This window comes from Rhinolophus hipposideros (assembly GCF_964194185.1).
Source record: "Rhinolophus hipposideros genome assembly, chromosome: 11".
NCBI classification, from domain to species: domain Eukaryota; kingdom Metazoa; phylum Chordata; class Mammalia; order Chiroptera; family Rhinolophidae; genus Rhinolophus; species Rhinolophus hipposideros.
This window is the reverse complement of record NC_138057.1, coordinates 7,131,468-7,152,422: the sequence shown is the minus strand read 5'-3', so window position 1 is coordinate 7,152,422 and position 20,955 is coordinate 7,131,468. Positions and strand designations below refer to the sequence as shown.

The following is a 20,955-nucleotide window of genomic DNA, read 5'->3' as shown; positions in this document are numbered from 1 at the left end:
ATCCAAGAAAGAGTGAAAAGATTTATTCAGGGCAGTGGAGAAAGAGGTCAGAACGCTGGGGAGCTCTCAGGCCCCAGGATGGAGGAGCAGCAAAGAAGACTGAACCAGTGGGCTGGGAGTGGAGAGGTGGGGGGGTGGTAGCAGCAAGGGACTTTTGAAGGTGGGGAGCTTCTCCCTGAGGCAGACTTGTGGCTGCGAATGGATGTGTTCCCACACGTGGGTGGGAAAAGATTGCTATGTTCTTTAAGGATTAGAAATAAAAATTTTGAGAAAAACTTTAGAGGTGAAAACTTCATGCATGTTAGAGAAGGTTTACACAAGCGCTTCTAATTTGAAAAGTCTTCCTGTTTTAAATGGAATACACAGTACTTAGGCCTGGCGCAAACTCACAGAACTCGTGTCACGCACATTTCATTTTGGCTATGGACAGAGCTGCACACAGGGTTTCTTCCTTATTGTTATGGTATGTCTTTGTGACCAAGGGGTGAGACATTCATAAGGAAGGTAGGAAAAGAGGTCTGCGTTTCTCTAGAATTGTATCGCCTGGGAGGCAGCAGCTAGCTACGAGAAAGCCACATCAGACTCTGGGCTTGTCAGAGTCTCATCAATGTGATATATTTTAATGTTTTTCTCGGCACAAGCCTGACTTTAACAATGAATTCAGAAAAAAAGAAGTGTGATAATAAATCACAAACAATAAAAACCAGCAGAGATTTCTTGTGACCCCGCCTCTGTAGCTCCCACATCCCACCAGCCTGTCAGATTATCTAAACGCACTCAGAGAGAAGATGCCGAAATCTGGCTGTGCCCTAGAGACAAAGGCCCCAGAGCCTTTCAGAAGCCCCCCAGCATCTTCCTTGGCAGGAGTCAGGACTGCTGCACTGGTCAAGATGGAAGCTTTTAGGGTGGGGCGCAGAGGGGATTGGGGGGCCAACAGGACAACGTGAAGACATGGCGGCCAGGAAGGGCATCGGAGGCTAGTGTGATCAGGCTTGGTCCAGTGCACAGCTCTGCCCAGGGCCGCGGCGAGGTGAGGGAGAGCCTGCAGAGAGCCACGGAGGTCTCGCCTACGGGAGAGCCATCTTTAATAATTAACAAATGACAAAAGGCACAAGGTCAGTAATGTGACCCCTAGTATTCTGGAACTATGAGCAATCGCCATACCTCAACAGCCTGCAGCTACATTACAGGCTCCCCAGACAAGGACGGCGGAGGAGGCTAGCAGAACGTGAAACACTCGAACTATTGTAACCAAAGGAAACCTGAAACCCGGTCGTCGATCTAAGATGCATTTGATGAGAGCCATGATTCAGCACTGGATGTGGGGAAGGTACAAGTGGAAAACAGTTCTTATAAATTGATGAAATCCGCAAGTCAGCCCAACAAAATTTTAGTTTTTCTCTTCTCAGTTTGTTAATACTCCAGTATGCATAACCAAGCAATGTTGAGCTTTCTTGTTTCCTGATATCTACGGGAAAAAAATCAGACACACGCTCTCATTTGTAAAAAGACAAAGATACTTGATCCAGAATACTTCTTTTACCCCAACCTTTCTCAGTTCAAGATACAGGGAGTATTTCTATTTTAATGCAACTAAATGAGACATCCAGCTCTTTGAAGGTGGGAGATGGTGCAGAGAAAGGAGCATAGTTTCAAGCCCCACTCTGCTGTTTATCAGCTGTGTGATGTCAGACACCATATTCAGTCCTTCTGAACCCTGAGTCATCTCAGTGAAAATCTGAAATAGTCAGCAGGGGAGGTGAGGAAGAACTGGCGAGCGAAATATACAGAAGGAAATCCAGGAGAGTGTGGCACACAGAAGCCAAGAGAAAACAGTGTTTTTAGGAGGGAGTGGTCAACCACGTTGAAAGCCGCTGTAAAGATGGGTAAGAGAAGTATCAGTTGCACCTGACAACCTGGAGAAAGGATCAAGGCACAAACCGAGACTGCTAAAATCTTAGATCACTATATTATTATTATTATTATTATTATTATTTTAATTTTTTTTTAAGGCAGGCTTTTTTTTAAAAAACCTTTTTTTAAAATCTTATTTTAAGTGTATTTTTCCAGGACCCCTCAGCTCCAAGTCAAGTAGTTGTTTCAATCTAGTTGTGGAGGGCGCAGCTCACAGTGGCCCATGTGGGGATCGAACCAGCAAACTTGTTGTTAAGAGCATTGCGCTCTAGCCAACTGAGCTAAGCGGCCACCCCAGATCGCTGTATTATTTGAAGAGACTTCTTTCCCAAGGTCTTATTGCATATTAATACAAAACAAAATCTGAGAACAAATTTTTACAACCCTGGTTCTTCCTTTCACTTTCTGTAATTTCTAGGTTCTCTGTGCCCATTTAAGGGAGAATACTAAGAGATGGGAGTAAACTACACCTAGACCATATAATTCGGGGCAGGCTCAGAAACATTTCCTCTTCATTGTAAGCGCATCTGATAACAATATTTTCTGGAATGATGTGCAACAAGTCTTTGAAATGCAGTCATTTCATGGTTAGTCCTAATTTAGGCAAATACAATTTCAGAATACTAAGACAAAGAAAAACAAATGACATAATAAGTCTTCTAGCACAGAGGTCTAAAAATAGTGGATTCTTTCTCCTGGCTCCATACACGAAGGAAAAGCTCTAGGCCACCAAAAGCTGGGCTGACAAAGCTCCGTGGAGGCCAAAGATAAGGCTCTCCTCAGCTGTGTACTGACTTCCTGGTGTAAAGGTGGACTGCTTATGAGCGGGAAGCACATTTCATCAACTAATGTTAATTGGAATGCCCTTCCCCCACTAAAGTTCTGGGTCACGCAGAGGTGGAGGCATCAGAGGGACTTAGAGACGTGGGGATGGAGAAAATGAGTCTTGAGAGGTGACAGGATTAGCAGTTACACAGTCATCCCTAAGCATGCGCCTGCATCAGCCACCCTAAAACAAACCTCTCTGACCTTCATCTGCTTCCTTCTGAGCACAACTTCCCACACCAAGTCCATACTCACTGTCTCTACTTCCTGACCGCCCATCCACTCTTCCACCCACTTCAATCTGGCTTCCTTCTCAAGCACTCATGAATAAATGCATACATGTCAAGGTCATGTCTTTATGTGGTCCAACCCAAAGGTCCCTTTCCTCCCTCCCTTTTAAACACTCTCAGGAGCATCCAACACAGCACTCCCACCTTCCTGACTTTCTTCCCTGGCTTCCAGGAGCCCCAGTGCCTGGATTTCCTCTACACTGATTTCCCCATCTCCTCTGCTGGCCCCTCAACTTCCTCCCAACCTCTTCTCTCACTTTCCTCTCTTCCTGGTGATTTCAATGTATTCAGAATTTTAAGTATTATGGGCCAAACGTTCCAATTTCGCCAATGAGCTTCTGACTTGTAGACCCTACTGAGCTCTCAATTTTGAATAGCTATTTGGCATCTCAAACTTAATCCATGCAAAACTGGAATCTTTATTTTTCTCTCCCAAGCTTGCTCTTCTCAAAGTCTGTGCCATCTCACCAAATGGCATCACCATCTATCTACCCACCTGTTCAAGTCAAAAGCCTAGAAATCACTCTGGACACTCATTTCCCTCTTTTCTGCATTCAATCGACCAAAGACCTGCCAGTCCCACTGCCAAAACATGTCTCAACTAGGTGTGCTTCTTGAGTGTGTCACTGCCACCACCAGGACGTCTTTCATGGACGACCACAATGTTCTAACCCTTCTCCTCGCTTTCCGTGTGCTGCCTGCGGTCCATCTCACACCACAGCCAGAGCAACACCCTAAAACCACCAGACAGATCGTGAGCATTCTCTGCTTCTGCTAGAGGCCCTGGGCGCCTTCCACTGCACGTGGAAGAAGGCTGGAGACCTGGCTCCTGCCTCTCTCCCTGCCCTTCTGGCTACACTACCCTCTTCTCTGTCCCTGTGCACCTGCGAGCCAAGGTCTTGCCTGCCTGGGGGCCTTCGTGCTCCTCAGAGAGAGGCATTCCCCAACCTCCTCACTATAAACCACCATGTTTCCTTCGTGCCTCTGCTCACCACCTGCAACTAGCTGTACACAAAACAGGGTCCCCGCTAAGTGGAAGCTTCGAGAGAGAGAGCAGGGCCCCTGCCCACGGCGATCGTGGGTGTGGCCATCCCACTAGGTGAGTGAACAGAGGTGCTCGATGAGTGACACTGGGTGGGGACGCAGTGCTCTGGGCTCTGGCTCTCCTGAACAATAGATGAGTCAGCACTGATGGCAGCAGCTAGTGTGAGAGAGAGCGGCCTGCTTCTCCGTGGGAAGACCGGCCACCTCGCGCTGCCATGCTGCACAAAAGCGCCCGCCGGCCTCTGGAGTCAGGCTGGGCTCAGCAGTTCCCTGACTTGGACCTCAGTGGGCAGTCACTGCAGAGTGGGGGTATTTACTTAAAAACAGAGACAACACAGAACCGTTTTAGGCAGGCTTCTGCCCAGGAGGTGGACGGGCCTTCAGGGTTGCCATCTAAAGTGGAGATGATTCCCGATGGCTGCCTTCCCACCTGTCTGATTGCAGATTCCAAACACTTGGCTCTAGTCAAGAGGTGGCAGGCAGGATGAAAGCTTCTGTTGCCATAGCAACCACAGTGCTCCTGGGGCCTAGGCTCCAGGTTTCAGATAAACAACTATTCAGAGAAGTGAAGAAAACGAGCAAAGCAGAGAGGGACAAAAATGGAAAAATCGCAAGAAGTAACCCAACAAGTGCTGCAAGACACTCTGAAAACAAAAGGAAAGAGCTGGGACTAGAATCCTCCCACAGGATGGCCTCCTGGGGGGACTTAGCAGAACAAAAGGCCCCATTGACACAAACATCTGTTACTACTAAACACTTAGGAATCAATATTTTCCTAAAGGTTTTTCTTCCCCCATTGGCTTTAAAGGGTTACTGTCTGCCAGGCTACCAAACGCAAGCTTCTCCCAGTCCACAGCCACCACATGGAGTGACTAGTAGAACTTCAAAGGAAGAATTTGGTCCGGGAAATGACCTTGGCTAGTTGTTTTCCTGAATAGAGACACCAGGAAAATGTCAGAAGGCAAATCCAAACCCGCACCCTGAAAGACTTAAAACATAACAATCACGTCCCTGGGAGGATGAGTAATCCAGTCCAATTTAATTTCGAAAGGAAACAGCATATTTAATGCAGGGCCTGGGTGTGTGTAGCAGGGAAGGAGGAGTGGGTGAGAGAGCAGCCCAGGTAAAGGGGTCGCATGGCTCTTTACCTCAACACCTGCATCTCCTCCGGGGAGCTCCGCACCTCGTCCTGTAGGCGACGCCAGCGCAGGGAAGCCCGCAGTTCCTGCTGCTCCCGGGCCTCGTGGGGGGCCAGCTGCTTGGGCCACAGACACACAAACACATGTGCACAAAACACAGTCACTGTTGTCCTCGTGCAAGGTCAGAGCCCCCGGCGGAGCAGCTGGCTTTGTTTCAGGGACGATGGCGCAGACAGCCTCCCTGCAGCACCCTGTGCCCCTCAGAAAAGTCAGGGGCCAGAGGGGCCTCAGGTCCTCCCACAAAGAACCAGCTGCTCGCTCTCCTGCTGCCTGTTTGGGAGGAGCCCCCTGGTCCCAGAACCTCCCCCTACCTGGCCCTGGAGAGAACAGGCTTCCCTGGGGGGCCATTTTCACGGTGGTTCCATCCAGCCCTTTCCTGCTTTGTCTTTCTGCACAGGGTGGGGAAGGTCCTTCCACTTACCTCCCATTTTCCCAGCCCTCAGTTTTGTTAAGGGCTGTTTACAGTGGAGCCTGCTAATACAGCCCAGATGATTCTGTTTGCATCTAACCAGAAACAGTGCACTGCCTGGGCTCGCTCTGCACGAAGGGGAAGGCCACCGCACCCTGCCCTACCTGACACAATCAGCCACTGTCACTGGATGTGCCCACCAGGTTCCATGGCTATAGTCTCGTTAAGGGAGGGCAGCAGAACAGCCACGGGGAAGGAAATGTCAGTTATCTAGAGGCATTTCTGGAAATGAAAGGTCTCTAGTAGTTCATTCAACAGATATTTACTGAGTCTCTGCGAGGCCTGGGGACATATGGACACCCCATGGAGGCCGGGGGTGGGGGTGTGTGGGTAATAAGAACACTAACATCAGAGCATAATGATGAAGGTGAAGGAAGAACCCGGGTGTCCCCTGGCCAACCAGGGTGGTCAGAAGGCTTTCCTGAGAAGGTAGGAGGGGCTGAGCTGGTCGCCAGGAAAAGCAGCAGTCAGCCAGGGGAGGAGGAATTTCAGAAGGGAAATCACGTGCAAGGTTCGTGAAACCTGGAAAAAGCATGAAGTGTTTTGAGAACGGCAAGGGAAGTGGTCAGGTGAGGAGCAGGCTGCCACTGGAGAGGGACAGAGGTGAAAAGAGGCCAGCAGAGTCCAAGTGATCAACACTCTGTGTGTCCTGTTGATATGAACTGAGCGACGTCCCTCTGCCCCCAAATTCCCAAGTTGAAGCTCTAACCCCAAATGTGCCTATACCTGAAACGGGGCCTTTAGAGAGGTGACTGAGGATCTTAAGGTCACAGGGGTGGGGCCCCCATCCAACAGGACTGGTGTCCTTAACAGAAGAGATAAGAGGCACCAGAGCTCTCTTTCTCCACATGTGCACAGAGGAAAGGCCATGTGAGGACACAGTGAGAAGGTGGCCGTCACCAAGCCAGGGAAGAGAGAAACCAAGCCTGACTGCTCCTTGATCTTAGACTTCCAGCCTCCAGAACTGTGAGAAAACAAATGTTGGCTTAAGCCTCTCAGTCCTGTACTATTCTGTTATGGCAGCCAGAGCTGATTAAGACACCTGTGAAAGAGTTTAGACCTTTATCCTGGTTGATGACAAGTTATACGATCCAATCTCACAGCTAACTCAATTCACTTCTCCTACAGAATGCCACTCCGAGTGGAGCGCTGGTTTCTAGCTCCTTGTTCCTACTTGACTTCCTACTCCCCAACTCTGCCATGCTCGCTAATGCTCAGTACTGCAGAGTGACCAATGGTCCTCACGCCCTCTTCCCTGGGGCAGCCCGTTGCTGCCCAGGAGAGTCCTGTGAGGGGCCCACCCTTCCCTGCCCTGAGCAGCACTCCTTTCCTGTGTGGAAGGTCTGCTATGCACACTTGTCAGGGACCAGCAGCAGCTCAGTCTCACTCAGCCTTCAAGGGAGGAGTCTGAGTGCTAGAAGTGCTGTGGAAATATTCCCAAGTTTGGGGCTGGTTCTACAATGGCCACTTTGCCTTGGGGTGTTTGTGTTTTCACATATTGGAGAGTTACTGTATGCACCTTGAACGATGGTGGGCGGGGCTGTCCCCTATGCCAGGTGAGAGAAAAAGAAGGGGTAGAGAAACCTCAGCTCTTACTTTCCCTTTGAGCCCAAGTCAGAAGTCATCTCCTCCAATAAGACTTTCTGGATTGTCTCAGATCTGGCCTCTCCCGCCTTTGAACTTGTATAATACTTGGTGTTTACCTGGTTTCTAACTTATTTTCTTCTTCCTTCCACTATGTGCTTTTCTTATCTCTGCTATTGGACTATGACCTCTTTCAGAGCAGGGCTATGTCTCATTCATCCTTCTATCCCCACAGACAGAGCATAGAATGGACACACGGAAGGCGTGCGGCTGTGAGATGCAGCCAGGACGGCTTTGTGCCTGTCAGTGGGGATGGACGCATTCACAGCAGCTAGAGGTGGGGCCCCTGCAAAGAGACTCAGGAACAACCCCTGGAAGTGCAGGCGGGGCAGGGCAGAGGAGCAGTGCTCTCTGGGGACGCAGGAGACAAAAGGACAGAAAAAGTCATCATCAGATGCCTGAAATACATTCACAGTTACCAAGAATAGCACACATCTGATTGTCTCAGGATGGAAGCACCCCAGGGAAGAGAAGGTGACAGAGGCACATTTGTATGAAGCCTATTTAACCGTTCCTGAACGCCTGCTGTGTGTCAGGCACTGTGTTAACCTCATTTACACATTAGCCTCATCACCCTGCAAGGGCAACCATTCTCATACCCACTTTACAAATGAGGAAACTGACGCCCAGGGAGGGTGGTAAACAGCAGAGCTGTCCCAAGCCTGGTCAGGCCCTGAACCCAGCCTCCTTTCCCGAATATGCCATGTGGCCTCTCTTCATGGGACTCTGTCTGGCAGGGGACACAGACGTCTGCACTGCTAGCTCTCCAGGGGTGGGAGCCTGAGTAAGACGTAGCTCTGCTTTGAAAGAGGTCGTAGTCTAGAGGTGAGGAGAGAAGGAAGAAGGAAAAAAAATGAGAAAACAGAGGTAAGTACCAAACCCTGTGGTGGTTCGAAGTTTCTAGAAGAGTAATATTAAATTGTGAGCAGAATGATTGGTCTGGGCTATCCAGAGGTGACCTTGAGCTGGCTGGTGAACAATTAATAGGATTTCAACAGGCAGAAGGAACTTGAACAAAATCAAATAGGTATGCACAAACGTGGGAACCTCAGAAAATGTTCAATAGTCATGTGTGAGGGATGGGGAAGATAGGGAAAAGAAATGACCAAATATTAGGAACTGGAAAATAAGCAGGAAGCAGTTTAGCTGCTATATCCTCATTAAATTGGCGGCCAGTTCTTTACAGCAGAAGTTGTACTGGGAATGTGTTGATTGGGTCTGGCCCCTGGGTATGTTTACTTTGCATATTTTTCAAATTAGTAAATTTCACATACAAATCCAAATTTATAACTTTCTTTAAAAAAACAGAGCGTCTAGGCTATCATGAGCACTCCCTTCAACACGACAGTTGGTCAGAGAGGAGGCACGGCTGCTGGTTGGCCACCGTCCTTACCATCCCCTAATCTAGAACACCACGGGCTCCATTCTGCACCACTTGCCAGCAGACATCTGAGATTATGACTCCCGATTTAACTTAATCTCATTGCTTAAAAAAAGAATAAAAAATAGCAAAATACAGTCAATGTGTCCACAGCCAGAACCACAAAGGCGTAGTGCTTGAGTCACATGACCTTGAGTAGTGCATGACCTTCTCTGCAAGCCTAGGCTCAAATGTCCCCCTTTCAGAGATGCTTTCTCTTAGCACCTTCTAAAACAGCACTTCTGCCATCATTATGTGGCTTCATGGTCCCCCCTGACTCGCTACAGATGCGTTTGTTTGTCATTCTGTCTCCTATCACCAGACTGCAAACCCCACGGGACACAGGGACTCCCCTTTCTCCTAGAACAGCACCTGGTGCGTACTAAGGACTCAGGACGTGTCTGTTGAATGAATACTATGAATAGAATTGGACTCCAGGGAGGGAAATGCTTAGGGTCACTTTAAACCTACCTGCTGCGCTTTGGCCCAGAACACATCTTCCAAGTGAGTGGCAAATCCTTCACTCAGCCACTCTTCTGTCCAGTCACGGGCCCCAATGGCTAGGCCAAACCAGGCATGAGCAATTTCATGGCAGAGACGGGTCCCACAGAGATGGCTCCTTCCAATCAAGGTGCTCTGAGAGAGGAACACGATGTGTGGGCTGTGGATAATGAGGGAGACAACACACAGTCTTGTTAGAGCCTGTCCTGGGGGGCTGCCCCACGGGGCAGTGTTCTCAGCCGCTGAGCCTGTTATTATCATGTGCGTGCTAGCTCATGACCCGTAGGCTTGCAGCTCAGGTGCTTTTAGAAATGCATAAAGTGGCAGTTTACATTGCTGGCAGCGATTCAGGTTGCCGTTTCTGCCAAGCAGTTGTCTCCGTCATCAAACAGCTATTACCTGTAATCAGTAACCTGCACCCCAGTTTTACACTGAAGAAATTACAAGGCAATGGAAGCATTTACTCGGAAATCTGGACTGTAAAAGAAGAGCAGGTGTGAGAATGTGAAGCCCATGCTGTCGAGAGATGATCAAAGAAGACCCTTCAGCCAAAAATCCGAGTGGCTTACGAACAAATTGAGAAGTCGTGCAGAAGGACAGGAAAGGCTGAGGAGAATGGAACCCAACATTTTCCATTTCAGACTGGGGCTGGTTTCAGAGTTAAACTAATAGGTGCCATGGATGGGTGACTTTTCCAAGAGACTTAGATAAAGGTTGAGTCTCTGTAAGGCAAACGTTTCAATGCTATCATCTCCTATCTGTAGATGCTTACATGTTCACGTGGCGTAAGAAAATTATGCAGAGAGAGACAGAGAGAGAGAGAGAGACACACAGAGAGAGAGAGAGAGAGAGAGAGAGAGAGAGAGAGAGAGAGAGAGAGAGAGAGAGAAAGGGAGTTAACCCACCCAGGTGTGCAAACGGCTCCAGGGCTGGCACCAGCCAAGGAGATTTATCTAATCTCATTTTCCATACTTTGTTTTAAAACTCAAAATACCATGATTAGAAATGCACAGACGCAATGGGAGGAGGGAGGGAGGCTAAGAGAGAAGAGGTAAACAGAATACCTCCTATGCTTCCACCTTCAGCATTTCTCCAGGACTTGTTTGCAGTCTTATTAATGAAGAATTTGCTCTTAACAAAAAATCTCTCCTCCCTCAATTGGACAAAAACAGTTGTGAAACCTTCCAAATTAAGAAACTGTACACACTGGTTTCTTCCTTCAGAAGCCATTTGTTACCAATCGTGTCAGCTCTGCACAAGCCAGGACGGCTTGCAGATTCCTCCTCCGCCCACGCGGCCACCAGTAGAGCAAACCCCACCTGTATTTCCCACTGCACAACATCACCCATTCAGCTCAGAGAGCCCAACTGCAATCACGGGAGTCGTATGCCAAAACAGACAGCTTTTATATGAAATAATAACACGGCAGACACGCAAATGAAAAAGCACCTGCCAGGCTCACAGCAGAGTCCACCAGAAACTCCAGATATTAAAAGTGCATCGGGGGCATCTATGACACAGAGGCGTAATGCAGCAGGCACCAACAGTACTTTAGAGCACTAACTCAGAACAAAATAAGGAAGGAAGGAAGGAAGGAAGGAAGGAAGGAAGGAAGGAAGGAAGGAAGGAAGGAAGGAAGGAAGGAAAAGAGGAACGAAGAGATGGAAGGAGGGAAGGAAAGAGGGATGGAGGAAAGGAGGAGGGAGGGAACTGAGAGGCACAAGAGCGAAACTTCCTCTTACTGAGAAAGTCGCCCATAGAGAAGACAAACTGTGCAACCTGGCATTTTCAAGTAAATGACCCCTTGCTCTGGCATGTGCAGTGCTACAAAGAAAAGCCACAGAAATGTACCAAGTAAATAACATTCCAGACATACTGTTGGCAGCACTTCACCCTTTTGGCTAAAACAAAATACAAGTAACATCAGGCCTTATAAACAGGCTCAGAGACAAGGCTGCCGCAGAGGGGTCTGCCCGCCAGAGACCCAGACGGTGCACCATCCTTAGACACTAAAAGGCTGACCCCTGCGTTCCACTCAGGAAGGTTACACAAGCTGATGGCTGTTCTTGAAGAAAAAGCCTGCCCTGTCCTCGGTGACCCACTAGCTGTTTTGTCCCAGTGGGAGAGCCTAGCCAAGGCCCATTTATGCAAATATCAAAGTCTGCGAGGGCCTGAAGGAATGTACAAAGGCAGCTGTGTGGGGGGTAGCATTGTGCTTCCCTGCCCTTTAATTTTTCCCTTCCAGCATTTTGTCTACTCCACCAGGCCTCTTCCCCCACCTGCCAGGCCCTGGAACCTGCTGGCTGGGCTCAGGACAGGCCCTGGCATTGCTGGAATCCCACCTAAGTTCCTACTTCCCATCCTCAATGCTTTCTTTCTGGCCGGGGATAAATGTATTTCCTACTGTCCTCTGAGAAAGACTGAAGCTTCAACACCCTCCTAGATCGGAAGGAAGGGAGTTTCACTGGCTATAAATGACCCACCCTAGTATCAGTGGAAAACATGACCTTCTCCCTGAAGAGCAATTTTCCACTTGAGAACCAGACCCCAAATCCTCCTGCTGCGGAGTTTGCCCTCTAAGGTTGGGTTTCACCTGTGGGGTGCTCTGGGGTTATGTTTCCTTATGAAGGAAATGCTTTTGTAAAACTAGATTAAAACAGAGTGAGGTTTTGATAACCTTTCTCAAACATTGTTAACAAAATTCTAATATAGTAGGACCAATAGCATTTTCCTTCAAGGAGAATTTCCTCCTCTCCTTCTGACACTAAATATCAGAATTTCTCATGGTAAGTAGAATTTTTAAATTTCTTTTTTCACCAGTGAATGAAGAAAAGTCTAATGCTCTTAAGTTTACTTCAAGGAGTAATATTAAATATTCCTTTATCAACAGATAATCTGTTTCATGCCCACATTTCAAAACAGAATGAAAGTTAAGAATTTTCTATCCCTACCTTAACCTTGATTTATAAGTTTCACCCCTGCGCTCCTCACACAGTCCCCATTCTCAGAACCCTTTTCATGGTCGTAATCAGCCACAGGTCATCAGTCTTCACTCTGACGGGGCCCATTTGAAAACGGGTTTCCTTTTTCCTCCCCCTGAAAAAGCCTGTGTCAACTGCCTCTACAAATGGCCAACTGTCCATTCATCATCATTACAGAGGATGGAAGATAATCGCTTCAATGACATCTTCATCCTAAAAACTTCTTTTTCTCAAATCACAGTTTATCATTTTGCCCAAATAAGAGATGGGCAGGAAAGTTGTATTTTCGACTCAAAAAGCAGAAGCCCTCTTGCTTGTATTCTCCATAATAAATTCTCTTTCACTACAAGTGGTAGAGGAGGATGAGGAGGGGACGGGGTGGGAGTGGGGTGGGGGGATGGGGGGTGGCGCAGCACAGAGTGACAGCAGGACACGTGTTCTCATTCTTTCCCAGGAGACCACCGGCTGGGCTGCCTCCCCACAAAGGCCACGTGGTACGGCCGCCCTGCCCCTCTGAGATTAAAAATATCATTTCTGGTCCGAAAATCGTTTCTCAAGCCTGTTCTGAATAGCTCCCTCCCCACCCAGATTAGAAGGCTGTGTCTGTTAATTTGAAACATGCGTCTAGCAGAGGAGGAAGGAGTGCCTTCATTACTCAGGAGCCGCTCCAATCCTTCGGGAGGAATTCAATTTGGAGCGGAAATGGAGAATTTCATCAGATCTTAAGCAGGGGCTGGCGTGTGATTTATTTCTGCTTTGTCCAGGGAGACGTGACCAGCGTGGACCATCTTGCTGTTTAGCACCTGCTTCAGCTGGTCAGAGACAGTTCTGGGTGGGGTGGGACCAAGGACAGGAAATTGCTTTTGGTTAAGGGCAAGAATCCCTCCCATTATACCGGAGCAAATCCCATTCCCCTCAGGGGAAGTAGATTCACTTTTTATACAGATCCCTGGAAGGAGTGTCCAGGAAACAGACTAATATTTATCAAGCTTGAACTTCTTGTGGGTTCAGTTTTACACAATTTCAATGACACATGGAGCCCAATTTCCCATTATAAAGGAAGAACCAAGAAAGAGGGAAACTGAGGCTCCTTTCCTGCCAAAGTCAAACTGGATAGTTCTAAAGCTCCCATAATCATGTGAAAGCAACCATTGTTTGCATGACTTGATTATTTGCTAGTTTAATTTAGACAATAGAAAAGTAGATGCCCAGCAGCCTTGGGCAATGTGAAGGGGAGGACAATGCCTTACCCTCCCTTAGGCTCAGAACAGCTTCTCTTTTCTTGTGAAGGTGATATATGCCAGCACTTCAAGTCAAATGTTCAGCTCCCATCCCTTCATCGCTGCCATGAAATCCCTTAGTCCCCCTCTCCTGGATGTAATGGGGGATGCACTTCTGTCCCAAAGGCAAAGTGGGGGAGGGTCCGGAGGACCTGGCAGGGCCCTGTTCCCCTCTGGCTCTGACACTGTTCCCTAGGCACTAGTCACCTTCCTTTCCCCTCTCTGGCATCCTGCTGTGGCCACAAAGTGTAGAAACTACAGCCTTAGGAGATGGGGGAAATATTCTTTTGGGGATATGGGATTTTCAACAGTCTGAGGTGGAAACCAATTCTAAAAATTTAAGGAAAAACTTACTACATCTGATCAACACGGGGATCTCAGTTTAAGAGAAAAAGATAACATTATTCAGAATAAGTTTTTGTTACATAATTGTTTTATTTTTCCATTAAAGTGACATACAATATTATATTAGCTTCAGGTGTACAACATAGAGATTAGACATTTTTATAACTTACGCGGTGATCACCTCAATATATCTAGTACCCACCTGACACCATACAAAGTTATCATATTATTGAATATATTCCTTATACTATACCCTATATCCTCATGATTATTCTGTAACTAATTTATACTTCTTAATCCCTTTTCCAAATGGCAAACATCAAAATGTTCTCCTTATCTAGGAGTGTGTTTCTGTTTTATTTGTTTGCTTATTTTGTTCATTAGAGTCCACATGTAAGTGAGATCATATGGTATTTGTGTTTCTCTGTCTGACATGCTCCACTCAGCACAATGCCTTCTAGGTACATCCACCTTGCCATTGTTGCAGATGGCAAGATTTCATTTTTTTACGACCAGCTAATATTCCATTGTATATATGTACCACCTCTTCTTTTTTTTCCCCCCTTCATTTGTTTGTCTTGTTCTTTTGTTGTTTTCGGTTTATATACCACATATCAGTGAAATCATAGGGTTCTCTGCTTTTTCTGTCTGACTTATTTCACTTAGCATTACACTCTCAAGATCCATCCATGTTGTCACAAATGCTCCTATATCATCTTTCCTTAACGCCGAATAGTATTCCATTGTGTATATATACCACAACTTCTTTATCCATTCATCTATCAAAGGACATTTTGGTTGTTTCCATGTCTTGGCCACCATAAACAAAGCTGCAATGAAAACTGGAGTACATGTGTCTTTATAGAGAAATGTTTTCAGATTTTTTGGGTAGATACACAGGAGAGGGATTGCTGGGTCATATGGTAATTCTATTCGTAATTTCTTGAGGAACCTCCACACTGCCTTCCATACTGGCTGCACCAGTCTGCATTCCTACCAACAGTGTATGAGGGTTCCTTTTTCTCCACAGCCTCTCCAACACTTGTTACTATTTGTCTTGTTGATGATAGCCATTCTGACTGGGGTGAGGTGATATCTCATTGTGGTTTTCATTTGCATTTCTCTGATGATTAGTGATGTTGAGCATTTTTTCATATGTCTATTTGCCATTTGTATATCCTCTTTGGAGAAATGTCTCTTCAGGTCCTCTGTCCATTTTTCAATTGGGTTGTTTGTTTTTTTGTTGTTGAGTTTCATGAGTTCCTTGTATATTTTGGATATTAGCCCCTTATCAGAGGCATTGTTTGCAAAAATCTTCTCCCATTCAGTTGGTTGCCTCATTATTTTGTCAATAGTTTCTTTTGCTGTGCAGAAGCTTTTCAGTTTCATATAATCCCATTCGTTTATTTAGTTTTTACTTCCATTGCCTTTGGAGTCAAATTCATAAAATGCTCTTTGAACCCAAGGTCCATAGGTTTAGTACCTATGTTTTCTTCAATGCAGTTTATTGTGTCAGGTCTTATGCTTAAGTCTTTGATCCATTTTGAATTAATTTTGGTACATGGTGACAGATAGCAGTCCAGTTTCATTCTTTTGCACGTGGCTATCCAATTCTGCCAGCACCATTTATTGAAGAGGCTGTCTTTCCTCCATTGTATGTTTTTAGCTTCTTTGTCAAAAATTATCTGTCCATATTTACGTGGTTTTATTTCTGGGTTCTCAATTCTATTCCATTGGTCTATGTGTCTGTTTTTCCGCCAATACCAAGCTGTTTTGATTATTGTAGCCCTGTAGTACAAGCAAAAATCAGGGAGTGTGGTACCTCCAGTATTGTTCTTTTTTTTTAAATATTGCTTTGGGTATTCAGGGTCTTTTGTGGTTCCAAACAAATCTGATGATTTTTTTGTTCTATTCCTTTTAAAAATGCCATTGGGATTTTGATGGGGATTGCATTAAATCTGTATATAGCTTCAGGTAATATGGCCATTTTAACTATGTTGATTCTTCCACTCCATGAGCACGGAATGTCTTTCCATTTCTTTGTGTCTTCTTCAATTTCTTTCAAAAATTTCTTATAGTTTTCAGCATATAAATCCTTCACATCCTTGGTTAAGTTTATTCCAAGGTATTTTATTCTTTTTGCTGCAATTGCAAAAGGAATTGTTTTTTTTCTATCTTTTTTTCTGAGATTTCATTGTTGGTATATAGGAAAGCAATGGACTTTCGTATGTTGATTTTGTAGCCAGCAACTTTACTGTATTCATTGATTGTTTCTAATAGCTTTTTGAACCACCTCTTCTTTATCCATTCATCCATTGATGAACACCCAGGCTGCCTCCACATCTTGGCTATTGTAAATAATGCTGCAATGAACATATGGATGTGCACATCCTTTCAAAGTAGCATTTTGGGTTTCTTCGGATAAACATCTAGAAGTGTGATAACTGGGTCCTTCTTTGTCTCTGTTATAGCCTTTGTTTTAAAGTCTATTTTGTTTGCTACAAGTATTGTACCTGAGCTTTTTTGTTTGTTTGTTTCCATTTTCATGAAATATTTTTTTCCATCCTTTTACTTTCAGTCCATGTGTGTCTTTCTATCTGAAATGAGTCTCTTGCAGGCTGCATATATGAGGGTCTTGTTTTCTTATCCATTCAGCCTCCCTATGTCTTTTGATTGGAACATGTAATCCATTTATATTTAAAGTAATTGTTGATAGATATGTAATTATTGCCATTTTATTATTCATATTTTTTATCTTTTTTTCTTCTTAAACAAGTCTCTCTAACATTTCTTGTAATACTGATTTGGTGGTGAGAAATTCCTTCAGCTGTTTCTTGTCTGGGAAGCTCTTTATGTGTCCTTCAATTCTAAATGATAGCTTTCCCAGGTAGAGTAATCTTGGTTGTAGGTCCTTACTTCTCATCACTTTGAATATTTCTTGCCAATCCCATCTGGCTTGTGAAGTTCCTGTTGAGAAATCAACTGACAATCTTATGGGAGCTCCCTTGTAGGTAACTAAATGCTTTTCTCTTGTTGCTTTTAAGATTGTCTCTTTAAATCTTTGGCATTTTAATTATGATGTGTCTTGATGTGGGGCTTCTTTGGGTTCATCTTGTTTGGGACTCTGTGCTTCCTGGGCTTGTATGTTTATTTCTTTCACCAGGTTAGGGAAGTTTTCTGTCACTATTTCTTCAAATAGATTTTCAATTCCTTGCACTCTCTCTTTTCCTTCTGGTACTGCTATGATGCGAATGTTGGTATGCTTGATGTTGTCTCAGAGGCCCTTTAAACTATCTTCATTTTTTTGGATCCTGTTTTCTTTTGGCTATTCTGATTAGGTGTTTCCTGCTACCTTATCTACTAAATTGCTGATTGGAACCTCTGCTTCATCTAATCTACTGTTGATTCTGATAGTGTAGTCTTTATTTCAGTTATTGTAGTCTTCATTTCTGACTTGTTCTTGTTTATGTTTCCTTCATTCTTTCTTTCCTTCCTTTTTTCCTTCCTTCCTTTCTTTTAAAGATTTTATTGGGGAAGGGGAACAGGACTTTATTGGGGAACAGTGTATACTTCCCGGACTTTTTCCAAGTCAAGTTATTGTCCTTTCAATCTTAGTTGTGGAGGGCGCAGCTCAGCTCCAGGTCCAGTTGCCATTGTTAGTTGCAGGGGGTGCAGCCCACCATCCCTTACAGGAGTTGAACTGGCAATCTTGTGGTTGAGAGGACGCGCTCCAACCAACTGAGCCATCTGGTAGCTCAGTGGCAGCTCAGCTCAAGGTGCCGAGTTCAATCAGTTGCAGGGGGTGGAGCCCACCATCCCTTATGGAAGTCGAGGAATTGAACCGGCAACCTTGTAGTTGAGAACCCACTGGCCCATGTGGGAATCAAACCGGCAGCCTTTGGTGTTAGGAGCATGGAGCTCTAACTACCTGAGCCACCGGGCCAGCCCTTGTTTATGTTTTCTATCTCCATTGTTATGTTTCCTATCTTTGTTCTGAAGTTTTCACTGAGTTCATCTACTATTCCCCTAAATTCATTGAGCACCTTTATAACCAGTGCTTTGAACTCTGTGTCTGGTAGTTTGCTTGTCTCAATTTTGTTTAGTTCTTTGCCTGCGTTTTTGTTCTGTTGTTTCATTTGGAACATGTTTGTCTCCCCATTTTGGCTGCCTCTCTGTGTTTGTTTCTGTGTATTAGGTAGAGCTGCTATATCTCCCAGTCTTAGTAGAGTGGCATCATGTAGTAGGTGTGCTGTGGGGCCCAATGATGCAGTTTCCCTGGTCACCTGAGCTGGGTACTCCAGGTATGGGTTGTGTGTGCCCTTTTGTAGTTGAGCCTTGGTTGCTGTTTGCACATCTTTAGGAGGTATTGACCCTTAGACTGATTGGTTGTGAAAACTGGCTGTGACTGCAGTGAAGGAGCTGCTGTGCAGGGGCTGACCCGATGGAGCAGGATTCACTTTAGCAGGGCTCTGGTGCCTGTCTAGTCTGCTCTTTGGGTGTGTCGCCCTTAAAGGCAGCTGGGTGGTGTTCTGGCTTGGTTCAAAGCTGGCTTCCAGGCGTGTTGGCCCAGGGCCTCCTATGAGGGTACATGCTGCAGACCAAGTTCAACCACAGCCTGTGCCCTGCTCGAGACCACCTGGCATGAGCTACAAAGCAATCCACAGATGGCTACCACCTGTGCTGGGCTTGGAGGTGCGTGGGAGAAGCCAAGCTGTGAACCGAGGCTGTCTGTTGCTAGTGCTGGGCCTGGGGCTGCTTAGCAAGAGGTACTGCTTAGCAATCATGCTGAGGCCAGCTGCTGCTTGTTTTGGGTTTTTGAACCTCTAAGAGATTTTAGGAAAGTCCACAGAATGAGCCAAGACAGGCTATTTGTATGGAAAAGCCACTGGAAGCTGCTTGGGTGGGCCTGCAAGTTGGGTGGGGTGGGGTCTCAGTGAATCACCAGGGCATGTCAAACAGTGTTAGTCAGGTTAATGGAAACTCAGATATGGTGGCCGCCTGGGTCTGCATGCCAGGATGGGAGAGGACTCAACAAAGAAATAATGGATTCTGCCAGTATATCTGTCTGGGAAAAAGTTTCCCCTCCAGCCCTCACTCTGAAGCCACACAATTCAGTTCCTCACTGTGGGGACAGAACCCCAGAAAGCAGTTTCCAGGCTTTCAGCCTCACATAGAAAGGTGCTCACTCGGGTAGTAAATGGCCATCAACTGTGATTGGCGGCCATCAGCTGTGGCTAGTTAGCCATCAGCTGTAACCAGTGAGCCATTGGACACTAATATAACTGCCGTGACTATGCTAGCAGAAAATGGGGCCTAGCAAGAAGATGGTGGCTGGGCTGGCAAGCACGGATTGCAGTTAGCATGGTGGAGTGCGGGTTGCAGATTGCAGAGAAGTGGACAGCAGGTTGCGAACAGTGTGGCTCCTGCTTCCTGTTCCTCCAACCCAGCCACCAGCAAGAATATAGTAGTATGACTCCCCTACCTATGGCTCCGTGGGGGTTCCTTTTTGGCCTCACCATGTCCTGCGTTCTTATGTGGGGAGCGGGACCAGAGACCCCACCTGACACCCCCAGGAGACCCTGCATGACACTCACTGTATGTCCCTGGCTCCTTTTGAGCTGCTGCTCCAGCACTAGAACTCAAAAAGAGCGAGTCCATTAGCGAGTAAGTCCGTGGGTGGGCCCTTTAACAGGAGCGCCTGGGAGTGTAGCTGCCCTCCGTCTCACTCAGCCACACTCTCTACTGATTTTCACAGCAAGAAGTTGTGGGGACTTGTCTTCCCTGCACTAGAACCCTGGGCTGGGGAGCCTGATGCGAGGCTGGGGTCCCTCACTCCTCAGGAGGGACTAGCGCAGCTGAGGTATCCCTCCTGACTTCTAACTGCCACATGCAAGTGTGAGACCAGCTCGTTCAGCATCTTGGCCCCTCCTAACAGTCTCGACATGGCTTCTTCTCTATGTCCTTAGTTGTAGGACTTCTGTTCAGTTAGACTTCAAGCGATTCTCAGTCATGGCTGTTCTGTAGCTTAGTTGTAACTTTGATGTGCTCATGAGAGGAGGCAAGCACAGAGTTTTCCTACTCCACCATCTTGATCAGAATTCCTCCAGGATAAGTTTTCCGTTAAAAATTCTGAACAGCAAATAGGCAGTAAAACATCTATGCATTTATCTAATTGAATTTTGTTTCAAACTGCCAATGTGACTATAGCAGGGAGTGACTGAGGGAAGCCCCAGAGGGGCTACATCCCAGAGACTCCTAACAAAAACATATCCCCCTTAAAGTCTCATATGGCTTAAAGACTGTACTAGGCAATGTCTTTTACACACATCATCTAATCTACCCCATGACCTCAGGAGACAGAGTTTATTATTAAGCCCATTTTAGAGATGATGAAATTGAGGCCCAGAGAAAGTGACTGTCTAGCTCAAGATAACACAGATGGCAAGTAATGGAGCCAGCATTTTAACTCATGCAGTCTGGACCCTGAAGCCTTATTCTGACTCACTCTGCCCAGGGTCACTGGGTTTGGGCCTGTGACTTCTGAGCTCCCATCCCTTTATGCTAGCTCAGGTCCAGTGGTGCAATGATCATTGCTCGCCCAGGAGCTCTGTCTGCTCAGAGTCCACCCAAGGGAAGCCACCAGTTTTGCCCTGAGAACTCTGTTCCCTAAATCTGTATCACAGCCAAAGCTGGCTTGAGGTTACCAGACCTGTGACTAGCAAAGCTTTGGCCTTTTCCTGGTGAGAAGGTGTGTAGGGAAGGACGGGAGATGGGGCAAGTGGGGAAGAATCTCTACCCCACTGCTGATGCCAAGGTGGCTAAATTCCTGAACGCAACACCTGGTTCTTCCTGACCCTGTCCTGTGTCAGGTTCCCTCATGGGCCACTGCAAAGGGGTGCCCAGTGAAAGCGGCACAAGGGAGCTGAGGAGCCCAAGAAGGCAACATGCCACACTGCCTGCTGCCTGCTGCCTATTGCTGGCCTCCCTCCCACCCATTTATGCTAAAGCCTGACATTCTTTTCTTGTTTCTTCTAAATATACTT

The 20,955-nt window shown here is 46.4% G+C and overlaps 1 protein-coding gene across 4 annotated transcripts in view; it reads right to left on the bottom strand.

Annotated features, from left to right (window-relative positions):
- Positions 1–20,955, bottom strand: part of AOPEP (aminopeptidase O (putative)) — a 359,188-nt gene that overhangs the window by 137,930 nt on the left and 200,303 nt on the right. For all 4 annotated transcript variants that reach the window (XR_013994463.1, XM_081066804.1, XM_081066805.1 and 1 more), the window contains 2 exons: positions 9,277–9,466; positions 5,222–5,328 (listed from right to left, as the gene is read on the bottom strand). Coding sequence is in view for 3 of the 4 variants with exons in the window: in XM_081066804.1 (XP_080922930.1) it covers positions 5,222–5,328; positions 9,277–9,466 (297 nt within the window). In the remaining variant the exon portion in view is untranslated. The remainder of the gene's footprint in view (positions 1–5,221; positions 5,329–9,276; positions 9,467–20,955) is intronic.